Below are 20,307 nucleotides of genomic sequence, written 5' to 3' on the forward strand. Positions count from 1 at the left end.
CAGTGAGATTGATCCACATCAGACTGAATAGTAGAAGCACCCAATACTGGCACAGATGTGGGGGAAAAAGCAAAACCCTCATCCACTGGTGATAGCTGAGTCTCTATGGAAAACAGTATGGGTATTTATCAAATTAAGAATTGAGCTTTCATATCCAGTGATTCCACTTCTTGGTGTCCCAAGGGTCCCAAAACATTTATTTCAAAAAGACATTTTCGGGGCTGGAGCGATAGCACAGCGGGTAGGGCGTTTGCCTTGCACGCGGCCGACCCGGGTTCAAATCCCAGCATCCCATATGGTCCCCTGAGCACGGCCAGGGGTAATTCCTGAGTGCAAAGCCAGGAGTAACCCCTGTGCATCGCCAGGTGTGACCCAAAAAGCAAAAAAAAAAAAAAAAAAAAAAAAAAAAAAAGACATTTTCATCTTCTCCCATTAAGTCAGCTGCTTACCTTCTCGGTGTTAATTTTTTAAAATTTCAATTTCCTCACTTTTTTAATTTTAAAATTGTTAACTATTCTTGAAAAATAAAAGATGAAATAATAGTGCTGTCTATAAATATAGACAAAGACATTTCTACATTTACAAACTTATTGGCCAATTACAGATATGTAAATTATTGATCACTTTTTGGTATTGAATTCTAGGATATATATTAGGCATATAGGTTAACTTTTTTAAATCTCTCCTTCACCTCTTAAGTTTACATTTGTTTTGAAACATTACTGTTATTTGTTGGTACTTCATGGGGCTCCCCCAACCCCTCTTGTCCCCACCCCCCACCACACTTATTTCTGGCTCTGTGCTTAAGGATCACTCCTGGCTAGGCTTGGGGGACCATATGGGATTCCAGGGCTCAAATTTGGGTTAGCTGCTTGCAAAGCAAGCACCCCACCTGCTGTACATTACTCTGGCCCCTGTACTTGGTGATTTGATCTATAATATTGTCCTGCATACTTAAAAGATTAATCTTGCAAATAGGATATTTTTAATTGTGATATTTTTAGCTTATGGCTCAAGCTAAATTTGAATAAGTGTCTATTTTAAGAGCTTGTTCTTTGATTACATTTCAGCATGTTAATGAATCGTCAGAGTTAGTCATATACTCTATGAATATCTAGTATTCTGTAATGTTGTTACTGAGTTTAGCAACAAATTTCTTTTTGTTTTAGGCCACACTCAGCTGTGCTCAGGGACCACTTCTGGGGGTGGTTGGGGGTACCTGGGTCAGCCACATGCAAGGCAAGAGCCCTACCCCCTGTACTATCTCCTGCCCTAGCAACAAATTTTTTATACTGAAATATCATAATAAGGGCTGGACTAATAGTACAGCAGGTTGGGTGCCAAATTGAGTTTGATTTTCAGCATCCCATAGCCAGGAGTATACAAGTGGCTGATTATCTCTTGAGAATAATTTACTTTCTAAAGTTGTTGAAGTTTTCTTTGTTGTTCTTAAGAAGCACCACTCAGCAGGATTTTGAAAGAAAACCAAGTTATCTGGAAATGAATTCATTCTAAGTATATGTTTCAGGTCATTCTTCTATTTAAGTTCTAGTTGTAAAGATGCTCTTTATTATTGTAATTGTATTATGATCTGCGGGATTTTTTTGAGATCTTAGAATATGTTTACCTTTTGTGCTTAGAAGTGTCTAGTCTCCTTTATGGTATTTTCTTTGATTAGAGATTGTAAGAAAGATCTCTGGTGTTGCTTCCTCTTAGAGACATTAAGTCCTACATCAAATGTTCTTACTAGAAATTTGTTCCTTTTTCAATAGATGAAAATAAAAGTATTTAGTTAACACTGGTTATGTGGTTTAGTAATACTGGAAACAAAATTCCTACAAAATCTGGGTGACTTTTTTAGCATCAGCCTTTTATTATATAGTGTGAATTTTTTAGAAGCAAAGATTATGGAACTCTGTATACTTGATGAGTTGATTATTTAGATTATTGCTGATAAAATGGGAGTGTATCCTTTCCTAGCTGTGCTATGCTATACATGTTTATTAGTCTATATTTTACGATTATGATTGTCTTTGAGTCTGTGATTTTGAATTGATATTTATGAGTAACCACACCTACTGATGAGTGAATGTTCACATCTATTGTTGTGTTCATTTACTAATTGTCTGTGTAAAAGGATGTTACAGTCATCTTTAGAAGCACAGTGATGCCAAAATAAGAGCCTTATTTTAAATGAGCTGTTCAAAAGACATCTGTATATTTAATGAGAAAGATTATTTGTGGCTTAGGTGAGTAAATGCTTAAAGATCAGGAAAAGGGCTTAGTTTAATACCAACTAAAAGTTTTAAAGACATGTATAAATATTTCACATTTCCTAGTTTTAAAATTATAGGTGTTATGTTTAAAGAGAAGATCACATTAATTATAATGCTTCTGAGTGGGAGAGCCTCCATGAAGTAAAAGTCTAAAGTTTTAGTAATTTTAGAATTGTTTAAGATGTGGTGGTTAAAAGCATGGATTTTAAAGCAATAAAAGTGGTCTTCATTGAATTCCCAATTTTACCTGTATTTAACTGTGTGTCGGCCCCTCCACCCCACCTCTGCCTTCAAGAGGATTGAGGTTAATAGGTTCATATTTAAGAAACATTTAGAGCATTGCCTGTAAACTGCTTGATGTTATTGTTGTAGTTAAGGATTTTTTTTTTAAAAAGGACTTGTACAGGAAAAAAAAGAAATGTTTGTTTTAAAATGACTGAGGGCCAAGGAGATAGCACAGAGGGCCAGAGCACTTGCTTTGCATGTAGGAAACCAATGTTGATCCAATCACAAGGACCCTCAGACACCAAACTGAGCCCCTGAGCTATACCATGTGTGGACCCTAAACAAAATAAAATAGTAAAACAAAACACTGAGAACTTGTAGGGTTTCTCTTAGTTTAACTTTCTGGTGTTTCTTTCAATCAGAGGATTTTATAGGCTAAGGCATTGGAGTCAGGCATCTGAATCTCATTACTCTCTGGGTCACTGCAGTGTATATCAATTTTCTATTGGTGTGGGGCAACTTCAAGATGTGGTTGATTGAAAAACTGATTTTTTTAGTGTTTCTGTGTGATGGCTATACTCAACTCAACTGTGGGATTCTTATGTTTCTTATGAACCCTGTATCAGCATTTCTTTATGTTGGAGCCAGAAATACAAAATAAAAAATATTATTTAAAAAAATTTTTATTGAATCACCATGAGAACAATTCCAAAGCTTTCAGATTTAAGTCTCAATCATACAATGATCAAACACCCATCCCTTCACCAGTGCACATGTTCCACCACCAAGAACCCCAGTATGCCTCCCCATCCCACCCTGCCTGTGTGGCAGATGATTTTCACTTTACTCTCTCTTTACTTTGATGACATTCAATTTTTGACAGAAAACCCACTATTATTATTTGGAATTTCCCCCCCAACAGACCTGCCAAAAAGGCACCATTAGATAATTTGTTTTCTATTGCTGATAGTGAAGAGCATATGATGTTGCACGGCCACGAGAGCAGCCGCTCAGTTTTGTAATTCTGGTATTTTAGTAATTAAGTCCAGAGGTATTTCTGCCAGCAGCCACTGTGTTCCAAGACTGGTTTGTGTGCCTCTGGGATCATGGCCGTTCAGGAGCAGAGGAGCCGTTCATGGGCGGCTGCTTGGGGTTCAGTTTGGGTGGGGAGCAGGGCCGGTAACGCCCCCCCCTCCCATCTTGAGATTTCCCACGTGCTCCATCACTGCGAGCTCCTACCTCTCTGTCCAATTGGCTCTGGAAGGTGGCAGTCGCCACACTGCCACAAGGAGGAAAAGGCCGAGGGACAAAAACCCTTGCCCTCCCGGGGTGGCACGGGGCTGTAGCTTAGTTTACAGTCCAGGAGCATTTCTGCCAGCAGCCACCTTGTTCTTAGATTGGTTTGTGTGCCTCTGGGATCATGGCCATTCGGGGACGGAGGAGCTGTTTCTGAACATTGTTTTTGTATATCAGGAAAGGTTGCATGGTTTGGAGAAATAGTCCTGGTCCCCACATACCAGAGCCTGTTAGTAGAAGCTCAGTGTCGCCAGGATTCCATCTGGAGCAGGCGGGGAGACTGCACCTTCTCCATCTGGGGCACCCTAGTGTTATTGGCATGGTCTGGGGTTGAGATCATTCTCCAGTGTGTGGTGCCCACCAGCCAGGATTCTTCACTGCTGAGTGCGGCAAGATGGTGGGTTGACGGCATGAGTTCCGGGTCAGGGGCAGGCTGGAAGCTGGGATGGAACTTCCCAGTTCTAGTGCCCCCATGCAGTTTGGAGAAATAGTCCTCAGGCTGCACTCAGCAGTGAAGAATTCTGGCGGGGGGGGGGGGGGCACCACACACTGGAGAATGCTCCAGACCCCAGACCGGCTAGTAACACCAGGGTGCCCCAGATGGAGAAGGTGCAGTCTCCTCGCCTGCTCGTAAAAATTATTTTTATAACACTTTTTGTTTAAGAAATATTTTTAAAAGTCAGGATTACTTCCAGCCTGCTCTGTGATTCAGGCCCAGTGGTTTAGTGCTTGTGGTACTGTGGTGCTTGGGGCCTGGCAGCGTTGGGAGCTCCCAGGGCCAACTCAGCGTTGTTTGGGGATGCTGTATGGAATTGGGGGATCAAACTCAGAATCTTGAACCTGTCAGGTCTGTGCTTCATCCCTTTGTGCCATAGTCCTAGCCCCTGTTTTTTAATTTTCTTGCTTCTAGGAATTAGAACCAGGACGCCATACATGTGAAGTTTACACTCCTTCACTGAGGTACATCCTATCTCTTTGGGCACCAAACACTCCCTGTTGTAGCCTAGAACATTTTCTTTGAATGAGATGACGCATCAAAAATTAAATCCATGAAAAGACCATTGACAAAACTCAGTAGATGGTACTTGCTTATATAGTCAGAACAATTTGAGTAGCACAAGGTGGGATGCAAGTCTTTCAGTTTGTACTGTTTGGTTCATGTTTTTGGGTTTTAGCATTCTCAAATGAATAAATATGTGCTAACAGTTTTATTTGGTTGATCAAGTCATTGAAAAGTAATGGCTGGTAACTACAGGCAGTGTTCTTAGTGCTGGGAAAATATAATCATGAAAGAATTAAAGTCCCAAATTTCATATTTTAGTGGGGGAATGGAGAAGTAGTAATGAGCAGAAACATGTCAGTTGGTGGCATATACTATATAGAGCAATAAAGTAGGTTAATTGAGAAAACATAGTTCTGGTGTGATGGCAGAAGAAACCACCCAGGCTAACCACCTCCTCGTGTATATGACAGAATAGCACATAGAAAACAGCAGTCCTAGGCAAGAGATAGAATAGGCGGAGGAAGTATCTCCTAGGAGGCAGAGGCAGGAAACAATTGTTATGGTAGTGAGAGCTACAGTTTTGCCTAGAGTGCCTACAGTTTTACCAGGCTACCATGATCCAAGAGAGGAGGGAAAGCTACTACAGGATTCTTTGGTGCCTAAAGGGCTTCTAAGTGCCCTTATGATGCCGATATCAGCACCCTAGTTCCTGGGCACTGTGTCAGTTAGGGAAGTGCATACAATTGAAGGAAAAAAGCCACTTTTCTCCAGAGAACAGCGGGGTACCAAGGAACTGGAGATCCATGGTAGAGTAATGGGGAAACAGATGGAAGCAAGCATAGGTGTCACACTACTGTAGAGCCACCAGGTAGCCAGGGTTGGAGGGTGATGCCCTGCACCATTGTTACTTGAAACTATTGGACTGTCCTTGTAACTTGTGGTGTAATTGTCCAGAGTAGTGACAAGCAGGTTGAGCTTGTTATCTCAGGTGTAGGCAACTGCAGTTTGATCCTTTTGGGGGAAACCAGGTTATTAAAATTTATGGGGGGCAGAGAGAGCCCCTGGTCTCCTCGTAAGAGAGGTTCCTTTCTATAGCTGACTTCTGTATTAATGTGAAACATTTATTCCTATCCTGACTGGGGCTATCACTGGGCTTATGTTACCATAACACTTTCTGTTCCTTAGTAGATTAGAGCACTTTGGTCCTGGCAGCAGAAGCTTGTGTTTCTAGGGAAAGTTGTGTTTGGGAAGTTGCTTAGAACAAGATCCATGTCACATCTCTCACCCTTTGCCTCCACTTCCTGAAAGTAACTTCCTTTCAAGGCTATTACTCCAGAAAACAGATTGGGAGATCTGGAAGGAAGACATAATTTTACAGACTACACCCAAACTGCCTGAGGAGAAACACATTCCTTCCATCTTCTGTGACTGCTTTTAAAACTCACATTTCACATGGTTCCATGCCTGTGCACAGTGGTGGATAAATTACTTAGTATGAAATCAGTGAATTTATTGACATTTGTTTTGTGTTCCAGGATGTCCTCAGTGCACTCAAGAACAATGTAAACCATGCTGCTTTGGGGGTGAATTGTTCCATAATTATTTGTTACTCCCACCTGAGGCAATTTTTTCCTTATTAAGTCTGTCTGGTTGATCTGTTCATGCTTGCGAGTGAAGAACTAAAATTGCTTATTAATATAGTGCTATCAATATTTCTCTTTAGTTCTGTTGATAATTGTATTATGTCTTGACATTTTATCATTTTGTATTTATATATTAAGTTATATCTTCTTGCTGTAACAATTTATTAATCCAATTTATTAATCATATATTTACTCCTGTCTTAGTATCTTTTGGGAAGGTGTTGGGCCATACCTGACTCAGATTCCTGTTTCATGTTCAAATGATCTCTTATGATCCCAAGCACTGCTGGGTCCACACCAACAGTCTAGTGTCGCATAGAGTGGCCCTGTAATGAAAAAGGAGACAGCCTAACTGAAGTTACCAGTGAGAAAGGGGGTGGTGGTTGTGGGATATAGGCTTGAGTGTGTTTTTGTGTTTGTGCCACACCCTGTGGTGTACAGGTCTTACTCTTCACTCTGCACTCAGGGGTCATTCCTGACAGGCTTGAGAGGACCATATGGGATACTGGGGATTGAATGTGGGTCAGCTGTGAGCAAGGCAGGTGCCGTATCCCCTCTTCTCTCTCACCAGCCCCTATTATGTTTTGCTTTGTGTTCTTCAAAGGCCAGGGATTGTCTAATTAGATAATTTCTGAGCCAGAACATAAAGAATGAAGGAATTAAATTTTGTTTTGTTTTGATTTTTTCCTTTTTTGGGTCACACCCAGCAATGCTCAGGGGTTACTTCTGGCTCTGCACTCAGAAATTACTCCTGACAGTGCTTGGGAAACCATATAGGATGCTGGAGATTGAACCTGGTTTGGCCTCGTGCAAGGCAAATGCCCTATTCACTGTACTATCACTCCGACCCCAGGAATTAAGTTTTGTTCTCTATTCCTGGAACCGCCTTCCTTATGGCAAATGTACGGATTGAGGCAAACTATGGCCAAAAATAATAAAGGGATCAGTGTGGGTAATTAGAGCAGCCATCTGGGAAAATAACAGGAAGTAATATTTGAAGCTAAAGATTGAATTGCAACTATGCAGAAAGGAATTTTACTTTGAAGTGGAAAACTATTGTGTTAACATGTATTTGTTCCTATTTTGAGAATTGATTGTAGAGGATAGAGTAGAAGCAAGAACAGTTAGGAAACTGTTTAAAAAAATCTAGATGAGAGATGATGATGACCTCTGTTCAGGTAGCAGCAGTAAAGGTAGAGCAGAGTGCTCATTATGACTTTTGAATCTAGTCATTGAGATTTGCTGATTGATGTGGGAAATGAAAGAGGAATTAGGTTTTATTCTCTAAGATTGTCAGTTTCATGAACCTGGAAGGGAGGTCAGGGAGGAATGGTGTGTGTAGGGGGATTAGGAATTCTTTTTGAACATGTTCTGTTGGAAGCATCTAATAGATATACAAGAAGAGACATTGAATAGTAGTTGGGAGTGTAAGTCTGAAGTTAAAGGACTAAGTTATAGGTTGGAGATACACATCTGCACATCTTAAGAACAGAGGTAGTATTTAAGAACTGAGTACATGAGATCACCAGAGAGAATTGAATGCAGATAGGAAAGTCAGATATCCAAAGAATGAGTCTGGGCTACTCTAGAAATTAAGGGTTGTGGAAATTAGATAAATCTAAAAAGGAGCATGAGAAGGGAGTGCTAGTGAAGCAAAAAAGAAACTAGCAGTATTCTGGAAGTCAAATCCAGTGGGTTTTTAAAGTGTAGAGCACAGTCAAGCTGTCCAAGGCTACAAGTCAAGTAAATGGAGGATGTGGCAATGCAGTGGTTGATGGTCCCCTTGACAAGAGCTATTTTGGTGGAAGTGATGGGGTAATGAAAGACTGATTAGAGGGGAGCTCAAGACAGGAACAGGATTGGAGGGAGCTTTTCTAAAAATGTTTTCAAGAAGGACTAGGGAGCAGAAAAAGGTTGATAACTGAAGGGAGGGTATGTAAACAGTAGAGCTTTCCTTTTTCCCCTCAAACTGGAAGATATACTAGATGTTCCTATATAAAGAGATTTGTGATGAAAGAGTGGGAAATTGGTGGGATGATGCAAGTCAGTAATTGAGCACAGATGCCTTAGATAGAAGCACAGGCAGATGCCAGTGAGCTTGTAGATATGGTGAGGACACAGAAGTGTTTTCAAATTGCCTCTTAAAATTTTTTTTTAAAAGAATGAAGGGATAACAGGAATGAAGATGAGAAAGGAAGGAGGTGGTTTAAGAGAGGAAGTTTAAATTCAGACAGGGAGTGTGAATTAACTAGTGATGTGTATATACTGTTTTACATTGTATTCATTCTTTTAATCCTTGGGGTATTTAAGATTAGTAAACCTTGATTTATTTATCTTTGTTTTGGGTCCATGCCTGGCAGTGCTCTTAGGCTTTGTGGCAGTTCTTGGGGTCCACTGCTGGCAGTGGCTGTGAGAATCATGTGGTGTGCTGAAAATAGAATCTGGGACTCTCACATGTGATGAATGTACTTTGACCCCATTTAAAAAAATGGAAATATTATGGCTAATATAAGTTGGGTTAGAGAAGGTTCTAGATGTCTATCTTCTAGATGTTTTATCTTTTAAAATTTGACACTTGTGGGCTGTTTTTAAATTTTGAGATCAGTGCTTTCTTCCCAGTCATTCAGTATATGGATTTTTTTTTTGGTGGGGGGGGTATCACGCCCGTTGATTCTCAGGAGTTACTCCTGGCTCTGCAGTCTGGAACCACTCCTGGTGGTGCTTGGGAAAACACATGGGATGCCGGGAATGGAACCTGGATCGTCAGTGTGCAAGGCAAGCCCACTGTACTATTTCTCCAGCTCACAATATCTGATTTCCAGTATGGAACAAGAGTTTTTTGGTTTTAAGTGCCCTAAATGTTTGGAAAAACAGTAACACAGGATTAACGTAGCTATAAATTCTGGTTCATTGAATAAATTTGGAAATTCAATAGTTCCTTTAACACCAGGCCTTCTAATCCCATCAAAGGAAGGTATTTTGTCCTGAGCATTTATAATTAAGGCAGCACTTATTTTTGGTGTGTATCTCCTGCTCTGAATTTCAGCATAGAAATATATTCTTGCTTAGTAGCTTGGTGAACTGATATAGCATCTCTTGGCTAACGGTTCTCTTTTTGGCAGCCGGGGGTGAGAGAAGGCTCCCAGGGGTGTTCAGGTCTGCAGGCTCCTCCCAGTGATTCTTGGCAGCTAAACTGAGGATACCTGGTGGTGTTTGGGGGGCACTGTGTGGTGCTGGGGATTGAATCACGGTCAGCCACTTATAACACATGAGCCTTAACGACTGTATTATCTCTCTGACCTAACTTGTCATTTTTTAAAATAAAGTGGAATCAACTGAAGTGTTCATCATTTGACATGAATGGTTAAGTAAATGAATACTAGTAAAGTTCTAACAAATGCTACCGAATGGTCTAACGTTGAAAATATACCAAGTAAAGGAAACCAAATTAAAAAATCACATACAGGGTGGGGATGTGGCTCAGCTCTATAAAGCGCATACCTCAAGTGGGTGAGACCTGAGTTCGGTCTTCAGCAGCAGGTTTGAAAAAGATCACATGCTCTATGGTTCTCTGTATGTGAGATGTCCATAACAGGCAAACCTAACGGGACAGAATGGGGAATTGTGGTGACCTGCTAATGGAGTCCTACGGGAAAAAGAAATAGTTTCTCTTCAGGGCGATGAAAATGTTTTAAAATTTACAGTGACGGTTGTACTAAACTCCACTAAACTGTACTTTTAAACATGAGTTTGTTGTATGGAATGTGAATTGCATCTTAAAACTTTGGGGTGTTTTGAGCCACATCCAGCGGTACTCCAGTGTTACTCCTTGCTCTGCTCAGAGGACCATTTGGGTACATAGCAAGGCAAATATACTATACACCCTATACTACTTGCACCTAAATATTTGTAGAAGGGGTGGAGTTCTCTCTCAGGTGCACTCAGGAGCTACTCCTGGCTCTGCTCAGGACTGACATGTGGTGGTGCTTGAGGGAATGCAGTAGTGGAATCAAGCTGGGGTCTGCCACATGCACGACTGGTATCTTAACCCCTGAACTATTCAGTCCCTTTAAATTTATTTTTCAAATGCTTTTATCTACTACTTCAGAGAAAGCTTCCAATTTTATTACTTTTATCTTATTGGGCTTATCATACATTTATCCTTTCTTAAGTTTGCATTCTTCCGGTATCTTTTTACTATCAAAAGTTAAGAGAAGGGGCTGGAGTGATAGCACAGCGGGTAAGCATTTGCATTGCATGCAGCCAATCCAGGTTCGATTCCCAGCATTCCATATGGTCCCCCAAGCACCACCAAGAGTAATTCCTGAGAGCAGACCCAGGAGTAAGTTACCCCTGTGTTTCGTCGGTTGTGACCCAAAAAAGCAAAAAAATAAATAAAGCAAAACAATCTATAGCCACCATTTTTTTGATTCTTCCTGAGAGACAATCTATATTTCACTGTGTTCTTATGAAGCGTTTATTGCCAACATGCTTTTCTAGTGCTCAAACTAAAGTCCTACAAACCCTGTAGCGTCTTTTTTGTACCTTTTCAGCATGCCCACTTGACCCTGTATGGTGTTTCAGGGTTTTGGAGAAGTAAAACATATTTGGTTTTAATACTGATTTAAATTTGATCAAAAGTACTTGGCAAAACAAACATGACAGTTAAGAGCTAGTTTGCTTTTGTTAATATCTGACCTAAAATTTTGAATTTGTGGATTTAACACTTGCCTTTTAGTTATGACTTGTTTATAGAGTGATACACCACAGGTTTTTTGTAATCTCCATCTAATGGACATTTTTAATGTGTGCCTTACCTTTGCAAGAGTACAGTGATTTTTTTCTATATCTTCAGTACTGACACTTTACTGGTGTTAAGAAGGGAGTTAAAACAGATGATTAAAGAAAAGAAGAAAATGTTTTAAGTCTTTTAAAATAAATAAATAGATGAAAATTTATTGTAAGATTATAAAAACTTCAGACCAAAACAGAAAACAGCGATATGATAATTAGCATTAGCAGTCTTACAGTTTTGCCTTTTGGGTATCTATTTCATTCTTTCTTTCTTTGTCGATATTCTGTCTTTAAAAGAGTGTATTAGGGGCTGGAGTGATAGCACAGCGAGTAGGGCGTTTGCCTTGCACGAGGCCGATCCGGGTTCAATTCCCAGCATCCCTTATGGTCCCCTGAGCACCAACAGGAGTAATTCCTGAGTCCAGAGCCAGGAGTAACCCCTGTGCATCGCCGGGTGTGACCCAAAAGCAAAATAAATAAATAAAAGTATTAAAGTACCAAGATTCACAGTTATGCATAATTGGATTTTGGACATGCTGTGTTCCAGCACCAATCCCAGCACCGGTGTCATCTTCCCTCCACCAGAGTTAGCAGGTTCCCGCCTCCTATCTCCCACAATCCTCCTCTAGTCCCCCATCCCCCATCCTCAGCCTGCCCAACCTTGTCAGGCACATTTTTAAATGTGGTTGTTGAAGTTGCATCTTTTTTTTTTTTCAGTGTTGATATCTAAGATTCTGTGGCTTAGATATTTAGCTCTGCCACTCCTTTACACTACCAGTGTACTCGAATCCCCTTGCATACCCTCCCTGTGTGTGCTTTCCTGTTTATTCTTCCTGCCTTGATTTCTTTCCTTCATTTACTCCCTGTGCTTTGGGGCCAAGGGCGATATAGACATACATCCCCTCTTTCAAACATTGCATCCCCTTGTCCAGTTATTCTAAATACTAAATATAAATGAGGTCACCCTGTGTTTATTCCTTCAAAATAAATTATTTTAGGAACTAGAGGTTTAAGAGGATCCACAAATCAGGATTCCTACTACGACCACTTTTGTACAAATGTATAATTTAGCCCGGCGGAGGAATTTGAGAATCAGTTAAGATGTAACTGAAATCAAACAAACCACTAAACTATATTATTTACAGACTGGTCTATTATTCTTTCATGTATAGCTGAATTTTGGAAGTTTATTGTAAGATCAGCTGGAAAAGCTCACATCTTTAGGTTACTGCTTTTAGCCCCCCCTTTTTTTTATTTTTTAGTTGAATCACCCAGAATTGCAGAATTGCAAAGTTGTCTATGATTAAATTTCAGGTGTATAGTGTTCCAACATCAGAACCTTCATCATTGTCTACTACGCACTACCAATGTCCTCAATTTCCCTCCCACTCTCCAGCTTGCTTCTGAGGCAGGCTCTCTCCTCCACCATTGTCTTAGTGTTCCCCTAGTAATGAACAAAAATCAAAATTATAGCACATAGTGAAATAACAGTACTGCCTCTGCAGTAGTCCTCCCTAAGATTTGTAACTCAAATCTAAGAAACTAACAGACAATCCCATACTGAATGACCTTCCTCTAATAATTAGTTTATATGAGTGATTCTTAAAGTTGATTTTCATTGAAATCATGTAAATCGACTAAAAAATATTGAATCCTGGGTCCCACACTCAGGTTATTTTGGTGTAATTGCCATGGTCATGGTCTGGCCTTGTTGTTAGGGTTACTAGACCAAGAATTTTTAAAGCTCTCCAGATCATTCAAATAAGGAAAATTTAAGAACCTCTACCTTTAGCTTTATATTGAAAAGAAAAACACTAAAAAGAAATATAGCAACTGAAAGCAATGCAAGGTTTTAAATGGGATGCTTTTGCGTGAAGGGCATGATTAGCCTAAATTAAACTCTGAGGTTTAGATGGCAGAAATAGGGGTTCGTTTTCAGATTTTAATAATTATATTGTAATTATGTAGGAGAGTATTTTTATTTGTAGGAAACAAAATGTACAGATATTTGGCAGACTCTATTAATGAGTCAGGGGAAAACAAGTCAGTCTTGTTCTTAACAACTTATTTGTTTGAGGATTTTTATTTTTATTTATTTTTATTTATTTTTTGCTTTTTGGGTCACACCTGGCGATGCATAGGGGTTACTCCTGGCTCTGCACTCAGGAATTACTCCTGGCGGTGTTCAGGGGACCATATGGGATGCTGGGAATCGAACCCGGGTCGGCTGAGTGCAAAGCAAACGCCCTACCCGCTGTGCTATTGCTCCAGCCCCTGTTTGAGGATTTTTAAAATTAGAAAATGCACCACAGGTCTGGGAAAACTCCATAGCTCTATGTGGAACTCTCTTAAAATGTTCATCTTTGCAGGGGACAGTCATGTGAAGGAGCAAAGTGATTTATCCAGGGAGGATATCTTTCTCCCCCAAATAACTCTTTAAGTGCTTAAGAGTTTTTAAACTATTATGTTATATATATACTTTTCTTCCTTTTAAAAAAGAATGCATTGAACTTTGTGTTTTGAATGAATAATGTCTGTAATTATGTGAATATATGTATTATGTTCTAGATAATCATACTCATAATACCAGTCTAGGTCTACTTTTAGACTTTGAGGGCTTTATTTTGGTCTTGGCTCCCAATGTCTGGTTTTCAGTTACGTTGCTGTCATAGTGCATTCCATTTCTCTTTTATTTCTATTCTGCAGTCTCAAAAGCAAGATCTATGCTTTTTCCCTTTGAAATATGTCAGTAAAACTATAAAAGTATGGAGACTGAAACATAATGATCAGCTATATTCAGCTTTTTTTTCAGTCTTGATTGTATTGATAGCACCTTTCAGTCCTACCCACAGTACTGAGAACAGATTTCAGAGAGTTCTAGAAAATGAAAAATTAAAATAGATGATTTCTTTGCTAACTTTACATAGATTGTCTAATCATAGATTGTCAAATAAGATTAGGTCATTTAAAGGAAAACTATCCTGATTTTTTTTTTTTTTAATTTCAGAGCTCCGGAGATTATATTGGGGTTGCCATTTTGTGAAGCCATAGACATGTGGTCATTGGGATGCGTGATTGCAGAATTATTCCTGGGATGGCCACTCTACCCAGGAGCCTTGGAGTATGACCAGGTAACAACTGTCATGTCATGAACTGTATCAGAGTTGATAGAACATAAGGAAAAAATCAGACATAGGAATGCATTTTCCCTGGTATCCTCCATGATACATGTGAAGATCTTTAAAATTTTAAAAAAAAAAAAAAAAAGGAAAAAAAAAGGCAAAACCTAGGATCTTAGGAAGTTTAAATCCAGGATCTCAAAGCTCTAATATTCAGTTTTAAGAATCTCATTTATAATAACACTGAAGCTTGTATAAAGTTACAGTTCATGGACCCCAAAACTAGTTTTGTAAAACTAGGGACAATCTTATGGTATCATTTTTTGTTTTTATTAGTGAATGGCCAATGAGGTGCAGTTACATACTTATGAACTTTCGTGTTTGCATTTCAGCCCTTATGGTATCATTTTTATCCTTTAGACATATTAAAGAGCTGGACTATACATTTAAGTAATAGTATTTTTACTTTGGTGGCAGTCTTTGATGATGGATGAAATAATGTCAACCTCTCCCAGGGAAGTAAAGACTATGGCTGTTGATCTTGAGCCAACAGCTCTTATTGGTCTTAAGTACTTTGATCTCCTAAATTCTGTTCAGTAGTATTAACTACTTTTTACTTTTTTTTTTCTTTTTTGGGTCACACCCGGTGATACACAGGGGTCACTTCGGGCTCATGCACTCAGGAATTACTCCTGGCGGTGCTCGGGGGACCATATGGGATGCTGGGAATCGAACCCGGCTTGGCCACATGCAAGGCAAACGCCCTACCCACTGTGCTATTGCTCCAGCCCCAGTATTAACTACTTTTGAATGGTGTGCCAAGAGTCCAGTTTAATATTTTTTTAATGTCTTAGAATCTAGCAGAATTATCACCTGAAACACTTAAGATAGTTTTCAGGTAGTTTCTTCACCTTTCTAAGTCATTTTGTTTTTCTTTCTTTGTTATTTTTTGAATAATTGTTATTCAGTATTATTTAAAAGAATGTCATAATATATAACATAGTTTAAATGGAAAAGTTTAGTCAAAAATTAACAGTAGTTGTCTCCTTTACATTAATTTTGTCTTTTTATAATTGGTTTATCATGATAAATTTTTATTTAAATGATACACCATTTGGTTTTTGGGGTGCTGAGGGCTTACTCCTGGCTCTGTATTCAGGGACGACTACTAGATGTGCTCAGGATACCATATGTGGTGCTGGGATTAAACCTGGCTTGGCTGTGTGCAGTGCTCTGTTTGTACTCTTTCCAACCCTCCATTTAACTTCTAAGCATTGAAATTAGAAAATAGAATAATTTAAGGCATAAATGATAGTTAACAATACATGTGTTTAATTTTAGTTTTTAAGCTTATTTTCCATATTTAAAGGAATATGAGAGGAACCAGAGCAATAATAGTGGGTAGGGCACTTGCCTTGCACATACATGGCGACCCAGATTCTATCTCTAGCTTCCCATATGGTTTCCTGAGCCTCTCCAGTGGTGATTCCTGAGTGCAGAGCGAGAAATAACCCCTGAGCATCATCAGTTTTGGCCTCAAAGCGACAACAAAAAAAGGGGATACAAGGGAAACAATTTGGATGATAAATCTTGCTGAAATTACAAATTATTTGAAATTTATTGTTAGACTATCTCACATTTATCACTAGCTTTTATCTCTTTCTTCTAGTGACTTTCTACTTAGTAAGAAAACCGCTCTCTTCTAGGTCAGATTTTTTTTTTTTTTTTTTTTTTTATAAAATTCAGTGTGGATATTTTTTATTTATTTATTTATTTTTGCTTTTTGGGTCACACCCAGCGATGCTCAGGGGTTACTCCTGGTTTTTCACTCAGGAATTACTCCTGGCAGTGCTTGGGGGACCATATGGGATGCCGGGGATCGAACTCGGGTCGGCCTCGTGCAAGACAAACGCCCTACCCGCTGTGCTATCGCTCCGGCCCCAGATTATTTTTTTTTTTTTTTAAATCTCTTTACCATCCATGTTCAAGATACCTCTACAGTTTCTGTAGAAATTTCCATAAATTCTGGCTTCCTGTAGATTTTATCCTTTCCAGTAACTAAGATCCTAGACTTATGAGTTCTAAAACAGTTGCTGGTCTAGGTGAGGAGTTCCACAAACCTGCTAAAGTACTGAGTCCCCAGCCAAATACTAGATAGAACTATACCTTTTACTTGTCATAATTTATGACATGCAAAGTTCTCTGGAGTAAGACGCCATCTAGTGGCAGTTTCAGGTTTCATTTTCTGTTTTACTCTGGATTTGAACTTTAGCTTGTCTTAGTCTGACATTACAGCCCATGTACCATGTAATGTAATTAGTTGGTATTACTTCCCATTTAAAAAATTATTTTATTTTATTTTTTTATAGTTAAACATTTTTATTACAACCCAATCAAACAGAAATTAATATCTAAAAAAGATATATTTAGTTGTTTTATGATATTTTTTTTCACTTTACTTTCACTTTACTTTGATTACATTCAATATTTAAACAAAAAAAATTCACTATTATTGATTTGGAGTTTCTCCCCCCTAAAGTCGATCTGCTGAAAAGAAAGCATTTGGTAATTTGTTTTCCATTGCTGAGAATGAAGAGATATGAGGTCAGGAGGCCGCACTAGCAGCAGCATAGTTTTGGATTTCTGTATTTTAGTATTTTAGTAACTAAGTCCAGAGAAATGTCTGCCAGGAATCTCAACATTGTAAGCTTGTACCTCTCAAGCTGAGAGGTACAAGCTTTATTTTTATAAATTTTTTCACAATAATTTATTACATTCAGTATTCCAATGGGCTGGAGCAATAGCACAGCGGGTAGGGCATTTGCTTTGCACACAGCCAACCCGGGTTCAGTTCCTCTGCCCTTCTCAGAGAGCCTGGCAAGCTACCGAGAATATCTCGCCTGCATGGCAGACTGGCAAGCTCCCCGTGGCATATTTGATATGCCAAAAACAGTAACAACAAGTCTCACAATGGAGATGTTACTGGTGCCCGCTTGAGCTAATTGATGAGCAATGGGATGACAGTGACAGTGACAGTATTCCAACACCATTCCCATCACCATTACACCTTCACACCACCATTATTTTCCCATCCACCACCTAGGCCTGTCCAATAGCAGACCCTAAGTAATTTATTTTGTATTGCTTATTATAAATAATTCGCTAAAAAAACGATCAAAAAGATTTCCTTGGAAGAAAGTGTGTGAAGATTGTTGTATCCCACCATGAAGCCATTAAGCCCTTATATAAGAGATTACTACCATGTTGTTACAGGTTGAGCCTTGTGTGCTAACATATATATATATGTACATACACACACATATATATTTTTTATCGTGATTGCCTTCTACTTTACACCCAATGTGGTGTGCTACTCTTGGTATATGAGTGGTGTAGAGTATGAGATGTTGCTCCAGAATTCAAAAATTTTAAATAAGATAATATAGTTGGGGTTAAATTTTTAACTGGGTGGTGACTTTGGGGTCTGGAGGCATCTCTGCACTTTGTTGATCTCTTATGAGACTTATTTGTGAGTCTTTGGATCATGGTGGTCAGTGAGCTTATATGGCGCCAGAGGCAGTTCATGGGCATGACTGCCAGGCTCTAGGAAGAATGGGGATGAGAGGAAGTCGCCCATCCCTGACTCTTTGAGAGCCTGGAGATTTCGGCCACAGAAGCTGCACACCTGCCTTTTTCAACAGATTCATTCATGAATGGTGTTTATCTAAGCCTGTGGAGATCAGCTTGGAGCCTGGTGGCTATTGGATTCTTGTTTCCCATTTTATAAAGAATAAAATTGAAACCAAGCAAATGAAATGACCCATTAAAATGCACAATGGTAGTTTATGATAACGCCCTGATTCAAAGCCCAGTTTTTCTAAAATTTTGTTAACCAATACCAAATTTGATCAGACCCAGATTAATATATTTTCAGATGTTTATTAACTCCTAAAGGAGTAATTGAGTAAAGGTTTTGCTAGTACTTTCAGGAAATTTGTATTTGTAAATACCAGTAGTATCAGTTGTGCATTTGTCAATTCAGGGGTTTAAAATTCTTTTCAAAATACCTGAGTATGATAAATGAGTAGTAATACTGGTAGCAAATGTAATATAGTGCTCATGAGGGCCTGGTGGGTGGGAGTTCAAGGAACATGGAAAGGGCAGGGGAAATCTAAAGTGCCATAATTAGGAGTTTGGGATTGAATTTTATTTCAGGCAGTAGATTTTTACCGTGGAGTAGCAGTTGTATTTACATTTTACCAAAAGACTGTTAACAGTGTATAGAATTGGGTATGAGTGGCTGGTGTCATGAGGCACAGACTAATTAGGAGGCCTTTCAAATTGTTTAAGAATTGAAAAAAAGCCTGGAACACAGGAATGGAGAGAAGAAAGATAATTTGGAAAAATACTATTAACGAGCTAAAATTATTAAGATTTTTGATGGTCAGGTGGAGAGGGTAAGACTCATAAGTTTCATGTCTGATTGGGTGTTTGTTCTTGTTCATCAAAGGGAAAATCAATGAAAATTAACATATTTAGTATGTTGATATTGGTATGTATACCAGTGACACATGCTTGAATGTGGCTTAATTAACACAAATCACAGCACTGCAATTCAGTTTAAGGGAAAATTGAACTGTTTCCTTTGAAATTCCTCAAAGTCGGCCAGTGGAGTGCTTCAGTAAGCAGTGACTCTTCAGCCCCAGAACTAGAAATAAATGTTTAGATACTGGTATGGAGATAAAATTATGTTTTGTGCTTATAGATGATAAGAAAACTTTTGGAATGTGGTTTTATGTAAACAATAAATGGAGATCGCAATTAAAGATGTCAAGAAGTAGGAAGAAAACTAGGAAATTGTGGTGCTGTGAAAGTGGAAGGAATAGACTCTTAAAGAAAAATCATAGGGGTGGTAAGATAGATCAAGTGGTGGTTGAGTATAAACCTAGCATGTGTGAAAACCTGAGTTTGATGTCCAACAACACATGACCACATGAGCACTACAGCTATAGGTCTGGTAGCTCCTGAGCACTGGACAAGGCCCTCAGTCCTCACCACCACTCTGTCCCCCCCTTCAAAAAATAAAAAAACTAAAATAGAAAAGAAGTAGCCAGTACTATCAAAATAAGGGAAAGGTTAAAATGTGAATATTGTCTTTTTTAAACACATCATTACTCATTTTAGTACTATATCTTGAGAGTGATGAAGAAGTAATACTGATGGTTGTTGAGGTAAGACTGAAAAGTAAAATATGACAGTTATCTTAAGACTCAATGGGAAAAAAAGGAGCTAAGTGAAATTTTAATTTAGTTTCTATTGTGACCACACCCTGTAGTGCTGCTGGGGTGGATGGTGGGGTGAGCTTGTGGTGATAAAGATTGAACCTAGGGCCTTGCACATGCCCGGCAGATGCTCTACTACTTGGACTATCTCCGTGACCTTGGGTCTTAATTTTTGAGTGTAGAAGATTGAGGAGAAAGACTTTATAGAGAGGAAAATAGAGAAAACGCAAAACCTGGACTACTGCAGAGGCAGAGTCTTCAAGGTTTTATTAAAAATCGGTGTTCTCACAGCGGGTAGGGCATTTGCCTTGCACGCGGCTGACCCAGGTTCGAATCCCAGCATCCCATATGGTCACCTGATCACCGCCAGGGGTGATTCCTGAGTGCAGAGCCAGGAGTAACCCCAGTGCATTGCCAGGTGTGACCCGAAAAGCAAAAAAAAAAAAAAATTGGTGTTCACAGACACAGTTCAGACGAGATAAACCATAGAGGACCGAATGCTTTAACATTTAGAGATTTTTCTCTTCACCTATTTTTTTCTTTAATTTTCTTTCTTTCCTTGGTTTTTGGGTCACATCTGATGGTGCTCAGAGTTTACTCCTGGCTCTGTGCTCAGGAATCCCTCCTGGCAAGATTCGGGGTGTATATTTGTTGCCAGGGATAGAATCT

At 39.2% G+C, this 20,307-nt stretch overlaps 1 protein-coding gene across 3 annotated transcripts in view; it reads left to right on the forward strand.

Moving 5' to 3' along the window:
• Nucleotides 1-20,307, forward strand: part of HIPK3 (homeodomain interacting protein kinase 3) — a 92,448-nt gene that overhangs the window by 52,441 nt on the left and 19,700 nt on the right. For all 3 annotated transcript variants that reach the window (XM_055142115.1, XM_055142117.1, XM_055142116.1), the window contains exon 3: nt 14,245-14,368. In XM_055142115.1, coding sequence (XP_054998090.1) covers nt 14,245-14,368 — 124 coding nt within the window. The remainder of the gene's footprint in view (nt 1-14,244; nt 14,369-20,307) is intronic.

The sequence above is a fragment of the Sorex araneus genome, chromosome 6 (assembly GCF_027595985.1).
Source record: "Sorex araneus isolate mSorAra2 chromosome 6, mSorAra2.pri, whole genome shotgun sequence".
NCBI classification, from domain to species: domain Eukaryota; kingdom Metazoa; phylum Chordata; class Mammalia; order Eulipotyphla; family Soricidae; genus Sorex; species Sorex araneus.